We start from the raw sequence: 23,443 nt of genomic DNA, 5'->3' as shown, positions 1-23,443 counted from the left end.
ATGACTATAGTTGGAGATTTCCAATCGGTAGTCAGCAGCTAGACGAATTTGTAGCTGTAGCACATTATGGTCAAGGGTGGTTGCCCTGAAATATTCTTCAGTTGTACAGCAAACCCTCTTTCGACAACACACGTTCTCTCTAGGCTGATCCATGTTAACACATCGGCCACAAATGCACCATGGCAAAGTCTCTGGATTTATTGGTGACGCAAAAGGATGGTCTCCGTCACCTCTCTCTGCAAGGACATTAGGGTAGACCTCAGCAAGTTGCAACGACCCCCTTGAATTACAGATGAAGGAGCTCACAACATTTTGAAGCTGTCTAATGCTGAGATTGCTAACAAATCCCTACAAGACATGCAATGGAAGGTACCTTGGTTGTATTGTAGTTGCACCATCAGGTATATATAGAAAAGAAATATGACAACCTAAATTTCATCAGCAGGAGCCACTTCTCTGGGAGGACCAACTACTACACCTGCATGACTGTCATCTCGACAACTCTAGATGTGTAGACTACGTGGTACTAACCAAAAATAACAGACGAAACTCTAGCGCGCACCTCTCCGCGATTCCTGCATATCTCAGGTCTGCAAGAACATACACTCACACAGTGCGCACCTGCCGCTTTGCAGTCGCAGCCTCGTCCATCGCATCTCACTCTAGCGCACTTCCCTCTGCAACTGCATCTCACACTCTCCTACCACACCGATCACGTTGTGTACCAATCAACTGCATCTCACACTCTCCTACAACACCGATCACGTTGTGTACCAATCAAAATATGGAGTCCAACAAAAACTTACTAGCTCAACTAGATTCTCTAACGTTTCTTCGTCATCAGTTTCCCCTCACAACATCATCTCATCTCTCGGGAACGCCATATTTTGATCTAGCTATTCGCAGAATCCAAAGCGAGGCAAAAGCAATCCGCGCGAGCAGGCAGTTTCACGAACATGCGCATAAATCTGGACTGTGCCACTTTAATTAGGCAAAAATTTGCTTCTCCTCTGATCTGACCTTTGATCCTGTAGTATGATTGAAGAGCTGACCCTGTGACTATAAAGCTAACGATTGGAATAAAACAATTATGTGTACTAATTAAATAGTTGTAGTACACGCAATCATGTACGACAAACTTCAGTACTAAAATAGACTCTAATCTACAGAATAATAAATTGCATTTTTGACGTCAAAAATAAGGATACGTACACGTCACGTAATTAGAAGACTTTGCCGATGACTACTAGTGTGACGTCTCTACGAAAATTTCAAGGCTTGCTGCATCAAACACGTTAGACAAAATTGTTGTACAGCCGTCATTGACATCATTCTACGGTAGCTAACACAGTTTACTTGCCATTTCTGGCAGATAAGAGTCATCACAATTCTGTTTCTCTCTTTCAAGACACGAACACTGCAAACAAGAAGGCAAACTAACACTACGATCGAGCAACAAACACTGTTTGAGAACTTGACGTCTGTAGTTAGCGGCAGAAAAACAATACATTCAAATCGTCGTTGATTTCGTCTGCCACAACCTTTGCGTGCATCAGTGTATGAGCGAAAATTAGAGAAAAGTTCTAGATCATAGTGAAAGAAACACTGATTAGAGAAACAAAGTGTGTCTCTATGCATCTGTCAGTGCTGCTTAGGCATGTATGCAAAATGAGTGCGTGTACATACGTACATATACAGACATACATACATACATGCATATAACATGCCCATATGTAACAATAAACAGACAAAATATTTAATAACAAAGCAACAGGCAAACGGAAAGATAGAGACAGACAGACAGACAGACAGACAGACAGACAGACAGACAGACAGACAGTTAAGTTGTTACTGTTTTTAGTGCTTTTTCCTGTGTACTGTAGCACCTAAAACATTATGTCATTGCCTAGCACTCTTTGTATGATAGATGAATGTTTGAAAATATATGTGATAGACAGACAGACAGACGGACGGATGGACGAACAGACAGATAAAGTCAGTGACAGAGACAAATAATAAACAATGAAGAAACAATAAGTAATGGTTGTGTCGTTGTTGTTACCGAATAAGTGTGCTTTTACAGTATATGAGTGTGCGTATAGTCAAGCAACATTTGTTCTTCAATATGAAGCGTGAATGTAAAAGTCGTGTACTCTACCTTTTTCAGACGAGCAAGAATATCGAGTTGCTTCTTAGCATCAAGGATGTAATTCTCGTCTTTGTATGGAAGCTCAAGACAATGGAACAAGGCATTGAGGTAATCGTCAAGAGTTTTACCCGTCTCTGATTTCACCCTGTTCTCTACGACCTCTCTCAACACATTCATCGTTCTAGCATTCTGTTCAATCAAATGTTTCTTAGCAGTCTCTTGAATTGTCTCCATGCCTTGTCAGTACAACATTTGAGTAATCACAGAGTTGAATACACATAAATACGCACAACTTACCTTCAACAACGACATCGACTGCTCTAATATTCTCCTCTTCGTCTAATACGTAATGAAAAGCTTAGATATGAACAGGTACGTCACACGCTCAACACACGGTACCTTCTAGGCGATCATTCAAACGATCGTTTTGTTCATCTGTCGCGCTCCTCACTACGATGTGCCCGGTCTTGTTCCTTGTCGCACCCAACTTCTCCAACGTATTGTTCAAGTGCTCGCGGTGTTCGAGAACGTTTGACTTCATTTCTCGCAAAGTCTTGGACGCATTGTCATACCTCTGATAATTGGCCACCGACTTGCTCGTCGATTCTTTCCACACTTGGTACGTACTCTCAACTGATTTGGGAATATCGTACAGAAGACGAGCCAAACTAGAGGACATAGCACACGTCTTCTCCACAGTATCTAATACATTATGGTATCATGCAGATCAGACTCCGTGATTTTGTAAAAGTCGTGTATTACCTGCTAGTGGACACGTTTCGAGTGTCGGAAGCGATTGACCTTCTTTCTGTTTCTCGTTTTTGCGAGGATAGTGGTTTCTAGACGAAACGAATTGATTTTTTAGATCCATCGCTGTGTTGATCACGTCCTCCGCTGAACGTCCCGCGTCTTCCTCCACGTCGACGAAGCTAATATTTCCCGACATCGCGTCGTACTTCACTTCACTTTCGGAAGCATTTCGATACTCGTCTGGGTCACGAATAATGCAAAAATCACGCTCATCGTGCGCAGTCGCAGACCGCTTTAGTTTGTATGGGTACCCAACAGTTTTCGAGCCTTTCTCGGAGGACAGCAGAGTTTCACTCGATCTATTTCCTTGTAGTTTTGGACGATACGAGCCCGGACGGTAAATTTCAGTGTACTTAAAGTAGTGACGCGGACTAAAGTCAGGGAACGAGCGACGCATACGATTCTCGATTTCTTGGCGTTCGCGGCCACTTATACCCGGAAAGATCCTATCCGCCAGATCGAGTACCATGTCCTTGATGCTCTTCAGCCGCAAATCGAATTTCGTATCGACAGCAGGCTGACGTAGAAACGAAATTCGAATCGTCCCCCTGAAGTGACCGCTCTTTACTAGTCCTATTTGCACGTCAAATTCAATTTTCTCGATACTGATTAGACCTCCCAACGCTACTTTAGCAATGACTTTCACCGCGTCCAGTGCAGCATGAAAGGTAAGCTGTATTCCATCCAGAGATTTTTGAGCCACTGAAAGAGGTATTTGGCTGCTCTCGACGACTTTCTCGGCCAACCACAACGCAGCTTTTGCTGCATCTAGAGTCCAACGGCTATTATCTACGACTTTCTTGGCCACCTCAAGAGCCACATAAACCACTCCTCGAGTCGCTTTGCATGCCACATTAAATCCTTCGCACACGAGATCGGGTGAAGTAAAACACTGGCTGTTCCATCCGGGACAACCGATACAGCATCCCCAAATTTCAGTGCAACAAGACTCCCAAGACGGACATCCTAAATCCACTAAAATAGAACAATCAAATTCTCATTGTCAGGATCACATATAATACATGCAAAGCACACGAAGAGATACCCTTACCGTCTTTGCACGATTTCAGATGACAGAGATCGTCTACTTCCGCCTGTGCCTTCTCTAGATCTCTTACGACATTGTCGAAGTGTACGTTTGCACTGTCCACGTCACACTGCTTTTCCTTTAGAGCGGATGCAGCTGCTTTTAGTGCGGCTTTCGTCTTACTCAGCACCTGGCTGGCGTTTTGAAACAAAGCGTCGGCTTTGCGGCCCGCTGCGTCAATAGTCTCCTTCACTTCTTGCTCCAATTTTGCCATCCAAGCGGTAGAGAGAGAGCCAGCCACGGCAAACGACGCGTTCGCGAGTGAACCGTAATTGGCGTAAACGCGCAAGCTGGCGTCAAACAAGAAAAATCGTCCGTACAGCCTTACTTCAAATTGGGAGCTGGAAAACTCTAGGTATCCGCCAGAACCCAAAACGTCGGCTACATTAACGTACCCAGCAGCTTTCAATTCGACCGACGGAGAAGGCAAGAATTTGATATTAGCATAGAACATCGGACCCTTGTCGAGCTCCTCAACAGAACGGGACATAGTGAGTAAACCGTTAGCGAGCCGCAACGAGCTGGACTTTATGTCAATTTTGATGAGCTTGGGTAAGTCGATAGCGATATCACACGACAGCGTGTAGCCAACAATATTGATTGATCCCTTGAGACGAAACCCAGCCGGTATGGTCACGCCGGGAACCTCTCTTTCCGTGAGCGAATACGACGCTTCTAGTCCGGTCGGAAATCCACTCTCTCGAAGTGCGCGGGGAAGAGTGGCCGTTTTGTCAAACGCTGCCAGAATGGCGCCGATAGTTAACTTGTTAATAAATCCATAAAAGTAGTTGTTTGCTGGATTAATGGGATCGAATCCGGCGTGCGCTTTGCAAACGATCTCGTTCCCGCTGTCGATCTTCCCAATTTGTATCTCTCCGCCCAGTGCGAGTCCTGGAACGACGCCTGGTTTTATAGCAACTTTGATATGGACGTTTCCAAACGCTAACCATTCTATCCCGAAGGCGTTCTTCCATATCCCTTCCATTGACATTTCCATTACGAGCCCTTCGGTTCCTAGTCGAATAGCGCCCTTAAAAGTTAATTTCGGTTCAACGAGTTTTAGGGTAGCCACCAGACCTATAGAATTCTCCGAGCCGATCTTGAACTCGATGCCTGCTTCGCTGAGTGTCAGTCCATCTCCTAGTTTGATGTTTGCTACTCCAGCTGCAAAGGTAAACTGGGAGAAAGATGATATGGTCGACCTCAGTCGCATGGTAGCGTTGGCGCCGATTGCGTTTTTCATAAACTCGCAAAACTGATTGCCTTCACAGTTTTGAGGAAATTGAAAGAATGCTACGATGGTCAATCCTTTCTCTACGGGAACATCACCGAGCAGTGCTCCTTGTAGAGAAACGCCTTCTATCGATTTCGGTGAGATAACAAACGCACAGCTTAACGATCTGTCGAGAAAGGAGATCCAAGAGACTTGTACTCCAGACAGCTTCTCTACCAGTGATGCAAATTGCACATTCTTAAATTCTATTCCAAGGGCTAGAGAATATTCTCCATTGGTTCTGATTACAATAGCATTCAAAGTGACTCCTGACCATGAACCAATTACAGGACGACCTGAGAATTGCATTCGGAAATCTGAGCTACCGACTCCGATTGGGATAGAAATGAAAGGTTCTTGAATAGAGAAGTTTGTGAGATGAACTCTTGCTAAAATACTTTGCAAACTCGATGGCAAAAAAGTGACCGAAAACTTGTTGATTATGTTGCCAATGTTGATTTCAGGAAACTTGGCAGTCAGGAGGTAGCCTTTTGTTTTGCCAGGTTCCCCTTCAGAGTTATCGGACACCGGATGTGGTTTCAACGAGATGGGAAACTCTACGGTTCCGAGTTGCCACTTACCGTGCGCCTTAACAGTAGTTTTACGCGGTTCTGAAAGACTCACCTCAAAGTTCAGAGTTGGATTGAGAATGGAAACAATGTTCTCTATCAGAACAAGTTTCTCACCAAACCGAAGTTCTACAGAAATGGTTTTTGTTTTATGAACGTACTCGAAGCTATAAAGCTGAAGATTCAGTAGTCCAGACACACCCGGTGGTAGGGGCACTCGAGATACATTAAAGTTGGGTAGTATAACTTTTATGAGATTTTTTAAAGTCAAAGTAACACCAGGATCATTGAGAGAAAATTTCATGTCGTCTTTAGAAAGATGAATAATACATTGAACCGGCGCTCGGTCTTCAACAAGTGGAATGGCCAAGATTATTGCAACACCTTTGTGTATCGGTCTAAGTTGCGCTAGAATACCATCCAAAACACCTGGTACCATGTCTGGATCAACGTTTCCAGTAGACACGACGAGTCCTATTTCTGGAATAGTCAGTGAACCAAAAAACGGCACGTGAGTGATATCATTTGCTGTTATCTTTTGAATCAAGCTTGATAGTCGGAAAGAAGGAAAATTTATTCCAATTGTTAACACAGTTTCTGCCTTCTGCCATGGTTGTTCCTTATATCGATGCAGTATGAGATGTGATCGAAAACTCCCCCATCCTTCGATGGTTGGACTGCCTGACAATCCCATTGCAAAGCCATTGTTGTTTGAAATGCCAACAAACTGAGCTTTCTCAATAGAAAATTTGTCCAGTCCGGCTCGTTTCAGCACAACTTGTAATCCACCAGAAGGAAGGACGCTTGCAGCCATATCTTGAGCAAATTTCCCAACATTCAGTGATCCAGACTCAGGTGCTCCCCTAAATGTGAACTCATCACCAACTTTTCTTATGTGAAACGTCAGTCCTCCTACATCTTTCAAACGCCACACACCAGCAATACCTAGATCTTGAAGCTTGAAACGGTCTGAAAACGATTCAGCCTCCAAATCAATTCCAAATCGAACCAGGACAGTCACATCACCAAGAATAAGAAACGATGGTATGATGGTTATATTATCATATTTTCCTGTACCGATTTCAAATTCCTTGTCCTCCAAATTGACAGTAAAGTTATCAATAAGAAAATTTAGTGGATTATTGGTCTCCATCCAAACGTTTTTGCGACTTCCCAGCAAGTTCTTAACAAAACTAGGAAGCAATATCTCAAGAAGCTCTAATACACGCACGCTTCGGTTGCTTGCAATCTTTCCTGTGATACCATCCACGTCGGAGTCGATGTGAAACATACTGGCGATAGCCAACTCGAACTGCTCCTTTCCAAAAGTTGTGACCATGCGTTCGTACATCTCAGAGTCGCCAGTGTAGTGACCACCTGCAAATGAGGCCAGCAGTATCGACGCCAATACTGCCTGGATCCCTCTCATCTCAACGCGACGGAGCTCAAAGCCGATTGTCTAGATGTTTACCTAGACCTGCAAGTGCGCAAGGCATTGCTAATCAGATCTATTTACAGGAAGACAACATAGTGCATACCTGCCACAGTTCAAGTAGATGCAGAACCTGTACCGACCAATGAAAACATTTGGTTCTGTACACACGAATGAAGCTTCGTCCGGTCGGCACTGGTAGCATGTATTAATTAAATAGTTAGCTAAATAATTAATTAGTTAATTAAGTTAACTGAGCCCTAATACTGTAGTGCGGTGCGAGTAAATATTGCAATCAGTCTAACCATGTGTCTGGACGCCAAAATATACTAACAGGGCACAAAACAGCATGTAATGACCGGGGTGTAATTAGAGAGTAGAGCGCGTCTACTGTGCTAGTGATCGAGTACTAGATCTAGCATCGATGCTCGAAATATGTACAGTAACCTATAACAGCTCTTGTTGAAACAATCATACTATGTCCTAGAAGGAACCATTCTAACATTTGTAAAATCTAATCACCAGTTAATATTAATGACCAGTTCCGCAGACCCCAATGGGCATTGCTGCTGCGAAGTCCGTGATTCCGTCTGTTGGAAGCGATCAACCAGGACAAGCAACGCTCGAGTACCCCAAATACCTCTTGGACGATGAAACGATGGTCAAGGTGGCTGACATGGGTTTGGGACGGGGTGTCAATATCACTGGCTGCAATTACCAGTTCGTGGACTTGCAGATCCAGCCGTCAAGGCAAGTAGTGGAGCAATCGACGATCGAGGCTGGCTTTAGGCAATTTAGACGAGATGTTCGATCGTGGAGCGAATTGAACAATCAGATGCAAGCCAGTCTAGCTGGTCCGTTCACGGAAGCGATCAAGCTAGACTTTGGGATGTCTATTGGTCAAAACCGCAGTAGCAGATTGATGAGACATTACGAAGGGCAAGAGATACATACTAGAACTATTCGCTTTAGTTTGGCGAAAACTCAGACGATCCAGGTGGATTACGATCAAGAAGAATTGGAGGATATTGATCTAGGGGGAATCAGAACGCCAGTGGATTCGGATGCAGTTGATGGTGATGCTCGTTATGGAAGTGACTCTGAAGCTGTGGATGAATCATTAAGGTTTGCCTCCAGAGCCGTGTTGTATTGTTTCTTGCCTCCAAGCTGTCTAATGGCTATAGAGTAACACTATCCATCTTGTGTGTGTGTGTGTGTGTGTGTGTGTGTGTGTGTGTGTGTGTGTGTGTGTGTGTGTGTGTGTGTGTGTGTCTGTGTGTGTCTGTGTGTGTCTGTGTGTGTGTCTGTGTGTGTCTGTGTGTCTGTGTGTCTGTGTGTGTGTCTGTGTGTGTGTGTCTGTGTCTGTGTCTGCGTCTGCGTCTGTCTGTCTGTCTGTCTGTCTGTGTGTGTGTGTGTGTGTGTGTGTGTGTGTGTGTGTGTGTGTGTGTGTGTGTGTGTGTGTGTGTGTGTGTGTGTGCAACTTTTCAACAATGAATAATCATACTATGCAAATTGTAAGCTAAACTAATGATGTGATTTCAATGACTGTGTCTGTCTGCCTGTCTTTCTGTCTCTGTCTGTCTGTCTTTCTGTCTGTCTGTCTCAATCACATACTGTAAATCAACAAAATTTCTTAAGCATCTAACTTTTGTAAATTTCGTAAGCGATCTTAGTTAAATTAAAGTTAATGCTTACTAATTTTTGTCGCTCTCGCTTTTAGCGACACTTTGCATAGTACTGATAATCATCACGTGTCATGAGTGCCAGGCAGACTCACCCCCCCATGAGACAGGACGCATGCGTATGCAATAGCTAATATTTACGCGTGGTGCTGTGGTTTTGACATGTCCACCGGTTGACACCTTGTGAGATACTGCTAGGACCTACACATTAGGCGCTCAGGAGATACTTACTGGTGGTGCTGCATGTGGTTTGATTCTGTTGATTTCGTGTTGATGTTGTGACAGAAAGAGTGGCTATGTTCATCAGTGCTTGGAGAGTTGGCTGCTTACGAAATGGCAAATTTGGACACTTACGAAAGTTTTGCGCTTACAAAATTTTGTTGATTTACAGTGTATTTGAACTTTTATCTATGATACATTTCGCAATGCAGGGTACTATGTACTGTCCAACTACTAGTAGTGTTCATCAACTAAACTAAGCTATAATTGAAACTCGTGTAAAACAAAGTGAGGACTGAACGACACTTAAAAGCTACAGTGTCCAAGCAAAGCCTCTAGTACCAGCTAGTGGCTGAAGTACTGGGTGGCAAAGAGGTCACATCTGTTGCCTTAACACAGTGAAGACAGCTTTTTAGAGATGACTCTAGCATTACACTTCTGGAGCCGAACAGAAAAGTGTTTGGACCAGAAGTCGATAAAGTCTGCAGTGTTCGGTCATCCACTTTGTCCGATGACTTCTTTGATAATTTCACAGGAGATTCCACCCATCGATCCCCCAAGCTCCAAATGCTCCATTACCAGTGGGGTTACAGTGGCAATTATGCCACATGGCAATTGCTGTTTGCTGTATTTCCCTTTCTTCCTGTCTGCTCTCCTCTCTGGAGCCGCACCACTATCACCAGCAGATGATGGAAAGACGTCACTACTCCATGGGTGGGCGAGGGAGATATCTAGGTCAATGTTGTTTCCAATGTCCGAGTAAAAAATACGATGTCCGGTCTGTTGTCTATAGTTGTATAATGACTCCTCGGCTCCCTGCGGTGGTGGATATGCAGCCCACGAAAACAATCAGACCAGACAGACGTAATGACTTGTGAGACTATACCGGCCCACCTTACAAGTCAGCAAATGGTATCCACTGTAATCTATAAGAGCTCCACAATTGCAGGCCGTTGTCCAGCAGTAGGCGTAGGCGGGCTGCATCTCTGGCAGTGGGGGCATTTTCGAGTAGATACTGAGCATTGGAAGAAGCAGTGACAGAAGATAGCCTTTGTTGAACTTTCCCAGCACATGGCAGGTAATCAGAGATATGTTTCCTGGAGGGACAGACCATGTGATGGCCTCACGGACTGGAGAGGTTGAAGAGCTCAAGAGACTGTCGATGATAGGTCATAAAACAGGAAAATGGAATGGCATCTCGGTAAAAGCATTGGCCCAAGATGCAACAAAAGCTAGTTGTCTCACTGACAGCGAAGTAATCATTCCGAAACCAGCCATTCTGATGGGTAAAGAAGCCTGATGCCAAATCCTGTCATCAACCATGTCATAACGGAAGAGGTAAGAAAAGGTTTCCTTTGTCCTAGAGTCATTTATTGTAGAAGCATGAACAAGCAAATCAGGATGGATTGTCCTGGCCAAATGGACGTACAGTATCGTAATAACAGCAGTGTACTCTGAACATCATCCAGTTTGGTAAGCTGATCGCACAGTGAGAGCTTTGACTGGGCTATGGTGCCACAAGAGGACGTAACGAATGACATCGAACCAATTGGAGAACCACGGAAGAGTGCACCCTCACAAGACGCAGGAATTCCCTCAAACCCTTCAACAGCAGTCAAGGACGATAGAGAGAATATTTCGCACTTTTTGTCAGCTATGACCAGATTGATGGCTGAGAAGGTCTCCTTCAAGTCATGAAACACAGCCAAAACAGATTTTGCCCCTCTCAGCAAAATACATCTTCCAGGTAAGCCAGTACGCATACTTGAGAGTGAGATTTCTAAATCTTAGTTAAGACTGCATGGATGGCCGTGGCAAAAAGAACAGGACCCAGAGGATCTCCTTGATGAACTCCCTCCTCAGATGGAATTATTACCATAGAGGAACCCTGCATGAAGACAAGGGAGCTGGGTTTGCCATACATTTGAATCACGTGGTTGTACTACAAGTCAGGAAAGGTAAGAGAAACTTGTTCCATGATCTGGTCTCTGCTGACAGAATTGAACACGTTCTTAACATCCAACTTCAAAACTATCCAGTTGGGATTAGATTCCAAAGTGAGACATATATGATGCACTATCAACTCTGTACCACATTTCGTAGACACACCATGCTAAATGGGACAGAAAACTTCAGTAAACTCTTCCTTTTTTGTAAACGAACAGTCCTGGCTGTAAGTCGGCGAATAGATTCTCCGATGGCAATGGGTCTCATCAGTGTTCTAGCCACGATTTTTTTGCCAACTCTCAATATGACGTCATTAATGACGTTATCAAATGTTGATGTTGACATATTTGGTAATGACATCATAAAATTACTTCATCTGTTCTCTAGTTGTATTAGAATCAGATGCAACATAACACAGACAGACAGACAAATAATACAGTAGATTATTACAATGACAAGTTGACTTAAAACTGGAAGTATGAGCTGACCTAAAAGACTAAGTGTGTACAGTACAAAACATGAGATTGAAGATAAACAGTAATTAGTAGAACACCTGCTGCAACCACAGTCACTCATTAGCACTTGGTGTGTGTGAAAGGTCAACAGGAGTTCACTTTAAACACCAACAAGGAGACCATGCACTCCCTAAGATTACCAGACGTCTGACATGAGAATATGTATTGTTCTGTGGCAACTCTGGCCATCAAGACCATTAATTTCTTTAAATCCATAATCCCCACTATGCATGCTAAGGCTTTCCAATTCTGTCCCAACCGTTGGTAAATGCTGTTTTCCCCACTCCAAACGTCCCTTCCCTCTCCCAGCCGTCATTTTGAGGGTAGTGACGGTACTGGCGAGAACACTGGGCCTCATATCACCATTTGGCTTGGGCAGAGTGCTCAGTCTTGAAGAAGAAAAGAGGGTGGCAGTCACATCGGGCAATATTCCCTTAGCAAAAGCCGACAGGCAGAGAAAAGACCATCCACAGTATCCTCATTTTCCAGTAGGAATTTAAAATGCTCGAAACGCCAACCACTAGGACCAGCACCAGAGCCACGTGGAGCTTGCCTGATCGAATCGAAAAGCAACAACCTAGACAAGGTGATTGACTCACAACTAACATTGAGTAGAGGGGGAAGGGCTGAAAATCTGGAAGGGTGTTTGGAGATCAACTTCCTTGCCATATCATCAGTGGACGGAGGCAGACCATTACTAGTTAGAATTCTAGACACACGTGACAACTCTTCGCATCTCACTAGCCTCAGAGCAGCCGTTTCTTGCATTATTCCCACTAGCAGGTGACTCCCCGATAAAGAGGCTCGCAGGCAAATAAGTTCCAAACAATTCCAGTTGAGAAACTGGTGGTAAGCAGCCTTTCACGTCACGTAAACCATGTTTTCCTCCCCTCGCTGTCTGTCTGTCTGTCTGTCTGTCTGTCTGTCTGTCTGTCTCTGTCTATGGTAGTATATTTCAAACATGATCACTATTACAGGCTGAATAACGTAGCTAATAGCAAACTTTAAAAGTGAGTTCAATAGGCCCTGTAGGGCCATTATACATAACAATCTAATGTACGTACATAAAACTGAGTTACAAAGTCATCTGTGCGATTATGATGTCTGTCTGTCTGTCTGTCTGTCTGTCTGTCTGTCTGTCTGTGTCTGTCTTTATTCGCAATCTCTGGCTCTGTCATGTCCTCCATTTGTCACTGGTAGTAGACAGTTAGCTCTTTTGTTAATAAACGCCACCCTAAAATGTTAACTATAATGTATATTTTAACATAAAATAGATTTTTGCATGGTTTGGATATCAATGTATCTACTTGGCTAAGTAACAATTTGTAAACATTCCTGCCTTCTGTTCAGCATATGTCTGCTTGCCACCTATTGTGTTGTTGGCCATTTTGTGATAACTTTTCTTATTGGTGGTGCAAGTCCTTGAATGCTTCTTAGATTGCATTGTTCCTTCTTCTGTTATTCGTTTGGCTCCCTGACCCTAAGACCCGATTCATATCCCCTATAATGTGATTAATGTCTAACACTTATACAGTGAGTTATATATTAGATTTGTTAATTAATTTCATAAAATCCCAGATTTGTTAAGTGTCACTAACATCATTATTTTGTACTTTCTAGGCAGAGACAGATTACCATAGCCGACACATATCGTAACACATCACTTGATCCAGAAACAGCAAGTGTAGCGACTAGTGCAATACCTAGTGCAGAAGCAAGTGACATAGCAAATGTAGAAACCAGTGGAATAGCGAGTGGTGCAGCAACACTTGGAGTAGCAACTGCAAGTATAGAAGCAAGTACAACAGAACTAATAGCAAGCCACCAGCACAAGAATGACAGCAACATTAACACGTCCATTAACCAGACAGTGGTTGCTGAAGACGACCTAAGCACTACTTCTCAATCCTTTCAAAGCCTGCCTCGTATACAACTACTTATCAACCAAGAGAAGAAACGAAAGCCAAATGATAAAATCAACGATAAGAAACGAATATACATTAGTAAACAACTGATAAAGAGGCAAAATCGTGGTGCAACACATTTTGTTTCATCCATTGACCTTGGTGCCAAGGTTATTAGCACAAGAAGAACCAGGAAATCAAAGAAATCAAGTGTAGCAGCAGCTCATGCACGCGCATCGTTGCATGGTGTAGGATTGAAATCTCATTTATCTCATGAATCTTTGGCAATGGCGACAGCCAGAGACACGAGCCTCAGCTCTAGTGTTGATCCAAGAATAAAAACAATGTCTGTTAACACCATAGTGCAACCAAACGAAGAGAGGGTGATTGGGTATGAAGTTAGTCCTATTTGGGTCTTACTACGTGATAAGAAGTGGCAGCAAGCAGTAAAAGAAGGTTGCCGGAAGTACGTAGAAGAGGAAGCTGCTAAGCAACCACCACTAGTTGGTTCAGGTTGGCATGTGTGTGTGTGTGTGTGTGTGTGTGTGTGTGTGTGTGTGTGTGTGTGTGTGTGTGTGTGCATGCGCGTGTGTAGGCCGCGCTATGTGTAATATACAAATCAAAGATTTGTCTGTACAGGTGGGCCATTCTTCATTAAAGTTGGCAACTACTATCTGATGCTGTCAAAACGACGTGATCAGAAAGAGATAGTTAGAGGAACTGAAGATGTCAAGCAAGCATGCAATTTCTATATCTACTTGCCATATCAACAACTAAACAGCAGCAGTTCCAACATTGATGATGAGTCAGATGATGATCTTGATCCTATGAGAAATGCACAATCTGGATTCTATATCTACTGTGAGGGTACGAAAGGGCAGCTCTATCTCACCGCAGACTCGAGTCACAATGATGTAAAATTGGTAACCAGTATTGTCTCTCCCAATGCCCGCGGTCAGTTCTATCTTCAATACCCAAGCACTCGGAAATTTGCTGCTCTTGAGCAGTGGCCACATAACGCCCTGCTCTTAGTTAGGAAAACTGCCTGGTTTGGACGACATCAATATCTTGTCATAACAGAAGACAGAAAGCTCAAGGCAATGTTTGATGCCTTTGACGAGGAGACACAGGCACTGTGTCAGTTCAAAATACAACATCCTAACCCAGAGGCCCCTATACACACAGGACAGACCCCCCAAACAGATGGAGAAACGTGCGATGAACTTGGAAGTTAGCCACCAATAAAATAATACTCTCTAGATAGCAGTTCCTTCATAAGTTGCAACATGGCGAACCAAGGGACTTGATTAGGATGATTGCTGTAGTTAGTTGTAACAAAACACACTAGCTAAGACATCAATTGTGAAATTGTGAAAATACATTTTATGAAAACATGAAGTTGCAGTGGGTGCCCGTGTGAGATACCTTGTCTGGCTCCAGCAGATTACTGAATCCGGTCTAGCGCCGTTAGCCTGCGGCAGCTCCTAAACCATTTGCTGCGTCCGTGCGTGCGTGCGAGAGAGTGACATACATGAGACATCAAATTCAAAGTCTTCTCTATCTATACACTTGCCATATCAATGAAGAAGCACTAAAGTTCTAACCCCCTGGCTGCTTAGGTTACAAAGCGTTCATCAACGTTGAATCTAATTAGTCAGAGCCAATTGCAATGAAGAGCGTGATCATGGGGCGGGACACATTGACCGACTAGTGGCATCGTCGACGTCTGATAGCTGTTTGATACATCTTGAAAGCATGCAAAGACATCATCATAGCGACTGGCACGCTAGTTAACACCAGTGATAACAATGAGCGCATGGGCTGCATTCCAATTGTCCAGCCGTTGGTCCAGTCGTCCACAGAGGCACTACTGTAACCATCTTCTGGTTAACAACCAATTCAGCATTGATCAAACGATCTTGATCAATCTGGATTCTATATCTCTGCTATGAGGGCACAGAAAGACAGCTCTGTCTCACAGCTGTCTCCAGTCACAATGATGTGAAGCTGACAACCAGTTTTGTCTCTCTCAATACCACGTTCAGTTTATATTCAATACCAAGCTCTCAAAATGTTGTTGCTCTTGAGCAGTGGGCACATAATGTCTTGCATGATTACGGTTTGAAAAACTGCCTGGTTGGGATGACATCAATGTCTTGTCATAGCAGGGGACAGCTCAAGGCATTGTTTTATGCCTTTGACTATGAAACACTGGGCACTGGTTCAGTTCAGGATTCACCAACCTAACCCAGCAGCTGCCATGCATACACACCAGACAGACCCTAAAGCAGATAGAGAAATATGTGAGATTAACTGTAAAGTTAGAGAACAAATACTGTCTAGAAAGCAATTCCTCTAGCAGCAATAGTACTGCTATGGAACTTGACTAAAATGTCAACACAATTACGGTTGTAAAGACACTAAGACATCAAATTAGTATCTGCATCGCTATCTTCTGACATCGTGTTTGCAGTATGTGATTTAGCTGCAACAACTTGACTTTGATTCTGGTGGTGGATCACGAGCTCGAACAGCCACCTTTGGAATATGTTGGACATCTTCAAGAAATTTCAGCGTTGATACAACAGCTTTCATATCATGGCGTTTCTTGGGATCAAAAAGCAGCATTTGGTCAATCAATTGAGTCTCTCCTTTTGAAGCACTCTTATTTGGTAGAAGTGTACTGGGCTTGGGATGTCGAGCCAAATAAACCTCATTTAGAAGAGGCCCATAAGCATATGCACTGCCTTGCCAAACAGCAAATGGAGCCACAATATACTCATCCTTGCCTTTTATTCTTATGCACGGTGCCTCAATTATACTTATGAACACTAAACCCAAGGAGAAGACATCACATGAATTGGTATAGTGGCCAGTAAAGACTTCAGGTGCAACAAACAGTTGAGTGCCCTTGACCGACGTCAAGTATTGATTCAAGGGCATCCCTATTGCATATCGACCTGAAAAAGCGTTCTCCTGCATGTCCCATACAGCTTTTGCCAAGCCAATGTCTGCAATCTTGAGGCACTCATCAGAATCGATTAAGATGTTGTCAGGCTTGAGATCACGGTGTGTTACGCCGTTGGAATGCAAGAACTTCATCCCTTCAGCCAACTCCCTGCACCATCGAAGTCTTCGCGCCTCGATTGGTTTGCCTTCTCTCACCAGGTAACTGCTCAGATTGCCACCAGGACAATATCGCATCACGATTCCTACACCCACCAAACTAGCAGCTTGAAACTTAAAGCTATCGATGTAGCCAATGACGTAATCATGGCGCAACATTCTCAATAGATTTGCTTCCCGTTGCGCATCTCCCAGACGACTGCCGCCCATTCCAAGAGCAGATGACAAGAAGTCCCACACTTGCAGCTCAGCAGGGATGGCAATAAGCTTTACAGCGACGTCAATGTCACGTTTCCGGTCTCTTGCCAGGAAAACGACGCCAAATGCTCCTCTACCGAGTTCTCGTTGGTAATAATAGCGACCACCAGCTGAAGCATGAGCAGTAGCAATCCTAAGATTCAACTCTGAAGCTCCTGAGCTTAGAGGAACAGCCATTGCTGCACAGCGAGTCAGACAAGGAAATCAAGTACTAGGTTCTTTTCAATTTGAAATTGAAAGTACGCGCCCTTCTTTCTTTCACGTGACAAGTAATCAACACGGAAAATACAAAAAGGGCATGAACAGTTCGTCCGAGAGTTTTGATGAGAAGTACACTATTGAGACATCTATGCAGCCTGAGCCAATTGCCATGCTAATTTCATCTTGTAGCTTGTCATTAATTGTACTAAAATCTCCCTTGTTTTAGTTGATAACTATTTTCTAGTCTTGCTTTCCGTCTCATAGGCATACAACTGGTAGCCTCGCCCCAGACGCAGTGTGGACAGTAGTGGTGATGGCGGTGCATCCGGGGCTGCAATCCACACTACGTTGTGGGCGAGGCTACACAACTAGGGTTAAAGATAGGATCTTGTATTAACGCACAAAATTGCCTATAGCTCTATTCAAAATTTCCAACTGTGCATGTTCTTTTATTAAAATTATTTAACTTTAAACTAATAGCATTACATAGGTGTAGTAGATCGATACGGGCTTTAAAGGCCCGCCCCGCGTGTCGTGTGCTGGCGGGAGTTATACTAGTGGCTGGTAATACAATAACGGTGTAAACAGAACCTTTGGCGACGAGGATATCGCGATGGCCGCTAGATTAAGAAAAGTTTGACTGTTCAACGGCGTCACAGAGGAATGGGACCATCACGTGGAACGATTGGGATTCTTTTTCACAGCCAACAAGATCACAGAGAGTGATGAGAAGAGAGCGATTCTTTTGACGGCGTGCAGGGCGCCAACATACGAACTGATCACGATTCTCGTGTCACCGAAGAAGATGGAAGAAGTCCCCTTACGACGTGATCGTAGCTACGGTGAAGAGCCACCTCAACCCCAAGCCATCAGTGATCCTCCAGAGGTATCGATTCGACAGCAGGACACAACGGCCAGGTGAGTCAGTAGCAGACTTTGTGACAGATTTGAGAAGACTATCGGCTGACTGTGAGTATGGAGAGACGCTAGCAGACAATCTTCGCGACCGATTAGTGGTCGGATTAACTATGAGACGAACGAATCCAACGCAGACTACTACAAGACGGTACGTTAACATTTGACAACGCATGGAGAATCACTTGATCGATGGAAACAGCAGCCAAGAACACAGAAGAACTCAGCCAAACGCCAGGGATGCAAGCAACTCCAGTTCAGTTTGGAGAAGTACACAGGATGATAGGAAGTCAGGAGGGCCGTCGGAGAGGCAAATATTTCCGTTGCTTGGGTGACGATTGGCCACAGCCCTGCAGATTTCTCAAAGCGCAATGCAGAAGATGCAAGACGATTGGTCACTTGGCAAGGGCGTGCCAAAATCCGACAGCGGAAGAAAAACAGAAAGCAAAAACAGCGCATCATGTTGAGAAAACGGAGAAAGCAGTGATGACAGCAGAAACGAGCTGGAATCAACTTATCTGGTCTCAGTTCATATGGTAGGGAAGAAGCCACAGGCAGCCCCATTAACAGTGGACGTCACCATTAATCAGAAAAAGTACAGTTTGAGATAGACACCAGAGCAGCAGTGTCACTAATCAATTAATCTAAATTCCGAAAATTTGGGAAAGGAAGGAAGCGCCTGGGTTTAGACAACCCAAGATACAGTTGAAGACATATTCAGGGGAGCAACTACAAATTATAGGAAAGGTGGAGGCGAGGGTTCGCTATGGCGGTCAGATGGCCAGAGTGCCCTGGTTGTGGTACAGGGGCAGGGACCGAACCTGTTTGGTCGCAATTGGATGAATGAATTCCAGTTGGATTGCAGGAAGATATTTCATGTGAGCGAGGAGCAGAGAGGAATAACCGCTGGAGCCAGGGAGTCACCAACAATCGACAGTATCTTGAAAGGTTTCCGGACGGATTTGACGAGGAAAGGGGCCAACTGAAGGGGGCGGTGGCATCTTCTTGTGTTGACCCAGACAACAAGCCGAGATTTTACAAACCAAAACCGGTGTACCGTTCGCACATCGGGAGAAGGTAGAAGAACAGGCACTGAGAAAACTGGAAAGAGAAGGAACCAAGAATGGGCTGCACCAATAGTACCCGTCCTGAAAGCGGATAGGTGGATGCGAATTTGCGGCGACTACAGATTGACCACCAACCAAGCCGGACAGCAAGATAATTACCCGCTACCACAAATTGAGGACATGTTGGCATCATTATCGGGTAGAGTGATGTTTTCAAAGTTGGATTCAAGTAAACGCATATCAACAAGTGGTCTTAGATGCGCAGTCCATGAAGTATACAGTGATCAATACGCATTTGGGATTGTTTGCATTCACTAGGCTCCTTTTCGGGATTGCGGCGGCTCCAGGTATTTTTCAGAGAATTATGACTCTCTGCTACGGAAGATACCACAAACAATGGTATACCTGGTCGATATTCTCATTACTGGTAGGACACAAGACGAACATTGTTGGAACTTGAAACAGTGCTTAGCAGACTAGCACAAGCAGGATTACTCCTCAAACGCAACAAGTGCATCTTTCTCCAAAGGAGGTGGCATATTTGGGACACAAAATCGACCAACAGGGCATTTACCCTAATGGAAAGAAAGTACGGGCAATAGAAAACGCACCGGAGCCAAACAATGTACAGGAACTACGAGCATACTTAGGGCTGATCAACTACTACGGGCGATATTTACTGAGATTATCAACCACCCTGGCAGCCTTATATGACTTATTGAGAAAAGGAAAGCTCTGGACATGGGGGAAAGAACAAAGGAAAGCATTCGAGCTCAGTAAATCGGCTCTGCAATCCACCAACCTCTTAGTACATTTCGACCCGGAGAAAGAGCTGACTCTCGCATGTGACGCTTCCCCGCACGGAATGGGAGCGGTGCTATCGCACCGTCATGCTGATGGCACAGACAGACCAATTGCATTTGCGTCCAGGACTCTCACTAAAGCTGAACGGTGCTACGCACAGATAGACAAAGAGGCACTGGCAGTAATGTTTGGAGTCAAGCGGTTCCACCAGTTTGTCTATGGTAGACCATTTGTGATCTACACAGATCACAAACTTCTGTTAACATTATTTGGAGAGGAAAAGGGCGTACCGACTTGCTCCGGTCGCCTGCAGCGATGGTCGTCATTGCTGTCAGGATATCAATACGAGCTAAAATACAGGCCCGGAAAAGAGAACACCAACGCGGATGCGTTAAGCCGGTTACCGATAGAAAATGAAGAAGCACTAGAAGGCACACCCTCGGCCGGTATGCACCTAGAAGGTAATTAGTCGCGCTATGACAGAATGGTTTAAACAATACCAACTAACCGCCACGCACAGCGAAAGTATAGAGCAAATGCGAAAACCAGCTTTCGGTTAGATAGGAACAAAAGAAGCAGCACTGATTTTTAGTGAACAAAACACGATTTCATGCACGTACAATGTTTTGGGCAGATGGCACTATTGATGGAACAAGCATAACTTTTGCTCTCTAGACGTCTAGTTCTTTGTGCAACTTCTCTAGGCGTCTGATTGTTTGTGCAACTTTTGAAGTCGTAATGAGCCACTATGGGCGTTTTAGGCGTGGCATAGGTAACACCAAAGCCAAAACAAAATTTAGATGGGGAAAACTTGAACGTTACAAATGTAGCTAGATTAGGCGTTGTTTCTAGTGGTAAACCCTCACGTACAACAAAAGAAACAGCTCGCCACCGACTTTCCAGCTCACAACAGTCTAGACGTCTGGTTGTTTGTGCAGCTTCTTTAGACATCTGGTTGTTGTCGTAACGGAGGAAAACAAGCACGTTTCAAATGTAGATCAGGTTGTTTCGAAGTGCTAGAACAAGCCAAATGTTACAAGTCGGGTAGCCTCGACGCGCCTTACGTGATAAAGTAACGCGCGTGATCATTGTTCTGTTTGTTGGTGGGCAAGTTACAAATGTAGAGCAAAACAGCAGTCACCACCGATTTTGCAGCTCACAAGATTGTAGACGTCTGGTTGTTTCTGCAGCTTCTCTAGGCATCTGTTTGTTTGTATAGCTTCTCTAGACGACTGGTTGTTGTCGTAATGGGGGAAAACATGCATGTTACACTGTACAAATGTAGTTGTTTCGAAGTGCTGGAACAAGCCAAATGTTACAAGTCGGAGAGCCTCAACGCTAGGTCGGCTGGCAATCTTCGATTGCCTTACGTGATGAAGTAACGGGCCTGATCATTGTTCTGTTTGTGGGTGGGAAACATATGTTACAAATGTAGAGCAAGACAAGCTAATCACCACCGATTTTCCGGCTCACAAGAATGTAAAAGTCTCATTGTTTGTGCCGCTTCTCTAGCTAGACGTCTGGTTGTTGCCTAGAAGCAGCTACCAAACAACGAGAGGTGGAGCCTCATGATATCATCACGTTGGTCTATTGGTCGGTTATGACACCACTTCTCGTCTATTGGTCGGAATAGCTTCATTTGCATCTGTGCTAACCAACTATACATACGGTCGTACGGTCATCGAACGACTACTATACCCTTAGCCCGGAAATCCAGGCCTCGAGTAACAAGCCCAAGGTGGGAACAGAAAACCCACCGGAAGCAGTGTTAGCGCTGCATACCTTGGAGATGGTGCCACAAAAGCTGGTAACAGCGGCACAGCTGCGGAGATGGACAGAGCAAGATATAACTGTAGCAAAAGTGAGAAGCTACACGTTGTCAGGCTCGCCCAGAACGAACAGTGAGGCGACATTAGAGCCCTATTGGCGCCGGAGGGTGGAACTGTGTGTGCTGGGAGGATGTGTATTGTGGGGATCCCAAGTCATAATACCACCACAGGCTAGAAAGAAGGTACTGGAGGAGTTGCACGCGTGTCACCCGGGGGCCGCTCGCATGAAAGGATTAGCACGAAGTTATGTTTGGTGGCCAAAGATGGACCAAGAAATCGAGCAACACGTCAAGCTTTGCATCAGATGTCAAAGCCACGCTACTGCTCCAGCTAAGGCACCGTTACACCCGTGGGCATGCCCTGAGAAACCCTGGACCAGACTACACTTGGACTTTGCAGGCCCATTTATGGGGAGGCAATTCCTGGTAGTGGTGGATGCTTTCACCAAGTGGCCGGAGGTGGAGGTTTTACCATCAATTACGGCGTTATCCACCATCAAAAGTCTGCAGCGCATATTTGCAACACATGGGATCCGAGAGATGTGCGTAAGCGATAACAGACCCGCGATTGTAAGCAAGGAGTTCAAGCAATTTATGGAAGGAAACGGAATCACCCACATAACGTCAGCACCCTATCATCCATCCACGAACGGTCAGGCAGAACGGGCCGTCGAGACATTCAAAAGCGCATTGAGGAAAATGAGGAAGGAATACAAATCATTGGAGAGTAAAGTGGATCGCTTTTTATTTCGGTACCGGCTAACACCACATACAACCACGGGGGAACTGCCTGCAGTACTGCTGGTGGGTCGACTGCCGTGTAGCAGATTGGACATACTACGACCAGATGTGGGGGAGCGGACCCGGCAGAGACAGGAACAACAACGCTATCAACACGACCGAACCAGCAGGGAACGTAACTTGGGCATAGGACAGCCGGTGTTCTTGAAAGATTTTGGCGCGGGGGAGCTGTGGGTGACGGGGACGGTAGAGGAACAAACTGGGCCGATGTCCTACACAGTACATCTGCCCGATGGCCGCATAGTGAGAGATACTTAGATCACCTTCGAAACCGGTCATCACAGGACGAAGCAGGGGAAGAGACTGAGACTGTAGTCGACAGGACGCAACAGCATACAAGCTAAAGACAAGACACGGGTCAGGAAAGCATAGACATGCAGGAAGCGGAAGGACCGAATGCAGTGAGTCACGTCAGAGCGGAACTGGTGGTGAGCAAAGGAAAACCCAGGAGGAGTCACCCTAAAGCCGGTGAGGAACAATGCCGTGCCAGGACGGAGATCCACACAGAGATAGAGAGGGCTTCAGAAGTGTGGAGAGATCACCCCAGTCCGGAGATCACATCGAGAGCGGAGAGCTCTCAAGAGACTAGACTTGCTGCGAGTATGAACTAACGTAGAAGGGCTAATTAGATGTAGCTTTAGGGGGGACGGTTGTAGTACTCCCGCCCCGCTTGTGGTGTGCGGTTGCGCGTTAGTGTGCTGGCGAGAGTTGTACTAGTGGCTGGTAATACAATAACAGTGAAGACACAACAATAGTTTAATTATTAGTGGGACAGTCAGTCCACATTTGGCATAATAACTGTTTATCCCTTTGCCTGAGTCTACTAGACACTAGACAAGCCCAATATGCATGGGCT

At 44.9% G+C, this 23,443-nt stretch overlaps 4 protein-coding genes across 4 annotated transcripts; 2 read left to right on the top strand and 2 right to left on the bottom strand.

The window, feature by feature from the left end:
- Window positions 1-1,305: 1,305 nt before the first annotated feature.
- On the bottom strand, window positions 1,306-7,317 carry LOC134182480 (uncharacterized). Its single transcript, XM_062649883.1, has 6 exons — window positions 4,011-7,317; window positions 2,912-3,934; window positions 2,549-2,851; window positions 2,447-2,488; window positions 2,159-2,385; window positions 1,306-1,583 (listed from the first exon to the last, which is right to left on the bottom strand). The coding sequence occupies exons 1-6, from the start codon at window positions 7,315-7,317 to the stop codon at window positions 1,488-1,490; spliced, it is 4,998 nt and encodes a 1,665-aa protein (XP_062505867.1). The 3' UTR covers window positions 1,306-1,487.
- Window positions 7,318-7,895: 578 nt separating this feature from the next.
- On the top strand, window positions 7,896-14,990 carry LOC134182188 (uncharacterized). The gene is made up of 3 exons (XM_062649557.1): window positions 7,896-8,445; window positions 13,304-14,100; window positions 14,227-14,990. The coding sequence occupies exons 1-3, from the start codon at window positions 7,979-7,981 to the stop codon at window positions 14,820-14,822; spliced, it is 1,860 nt and encodes a 619-aa protein (XP_062505541.1). The 5' UTR covers window positions 7,896-7,978; the 3' UTR covers window positions 14,823-14,990.
- An 891-nt stretch (window positions 14,991-15,881) lies between these two features.
- Window positions 15,882-17,188, bottom strand: LOC134182221 (serine/threonine-protein kinase pdik1l-A-like). Its single transcript, XM_062649602.1, has one exon. It carries the CDS (start codon window positions 17,146-17,148, stop codon window positions 16,069-16,071), a length of 1,080 nt encoding a protein of 359 aa, XP_062505586.1. The 5' UTR covers window positions 17,149-17,188; the 3' UTR covers window positions 15,882-16,068.
- A 3,749-nt stretch (window positions 17,189-20,937) lies between these two features.
- On the top strand, window positions 20,938-23,378 carry LOC134182207 (uncharacterized protein K02A2.6-like). The gene has a single exon (XM_062649584.1). The coding sequence runs from the start codon at window positions 21,748-21,750 to the stop codon at window positions 22,843-22,845; it is 1,098 nt and encodes a 365-aa protein (XP_062505568.1). The 5' UTR covers window positions 20,938-21,747; the 3' UTR covers window positions 22,846-23,378.
- Window positions 23,379-23,443: the final 65 nt, after the last annotated feature.

This window comes from Corticium candelabrum, chromosome 7 (genome assembly GCF_963422355.1).
Source record: "Corticium candelabrum chromosome 7, ooCorCand1.1, whole genome shotgun sequence".
In the NCBI taxonomy this organism is placed as follows: Eukaryota; Metazoa; Porifera; class Homoscleromorpha; order Homosclerophorida; family Plakinidae; genus Corticium; species Corticium candelabrum.
The sequence above is the reverse complement of the archived record's forward strand: the minus strand, read 5'-3'. Positions and strand labels throughout refer to the sequence as shown.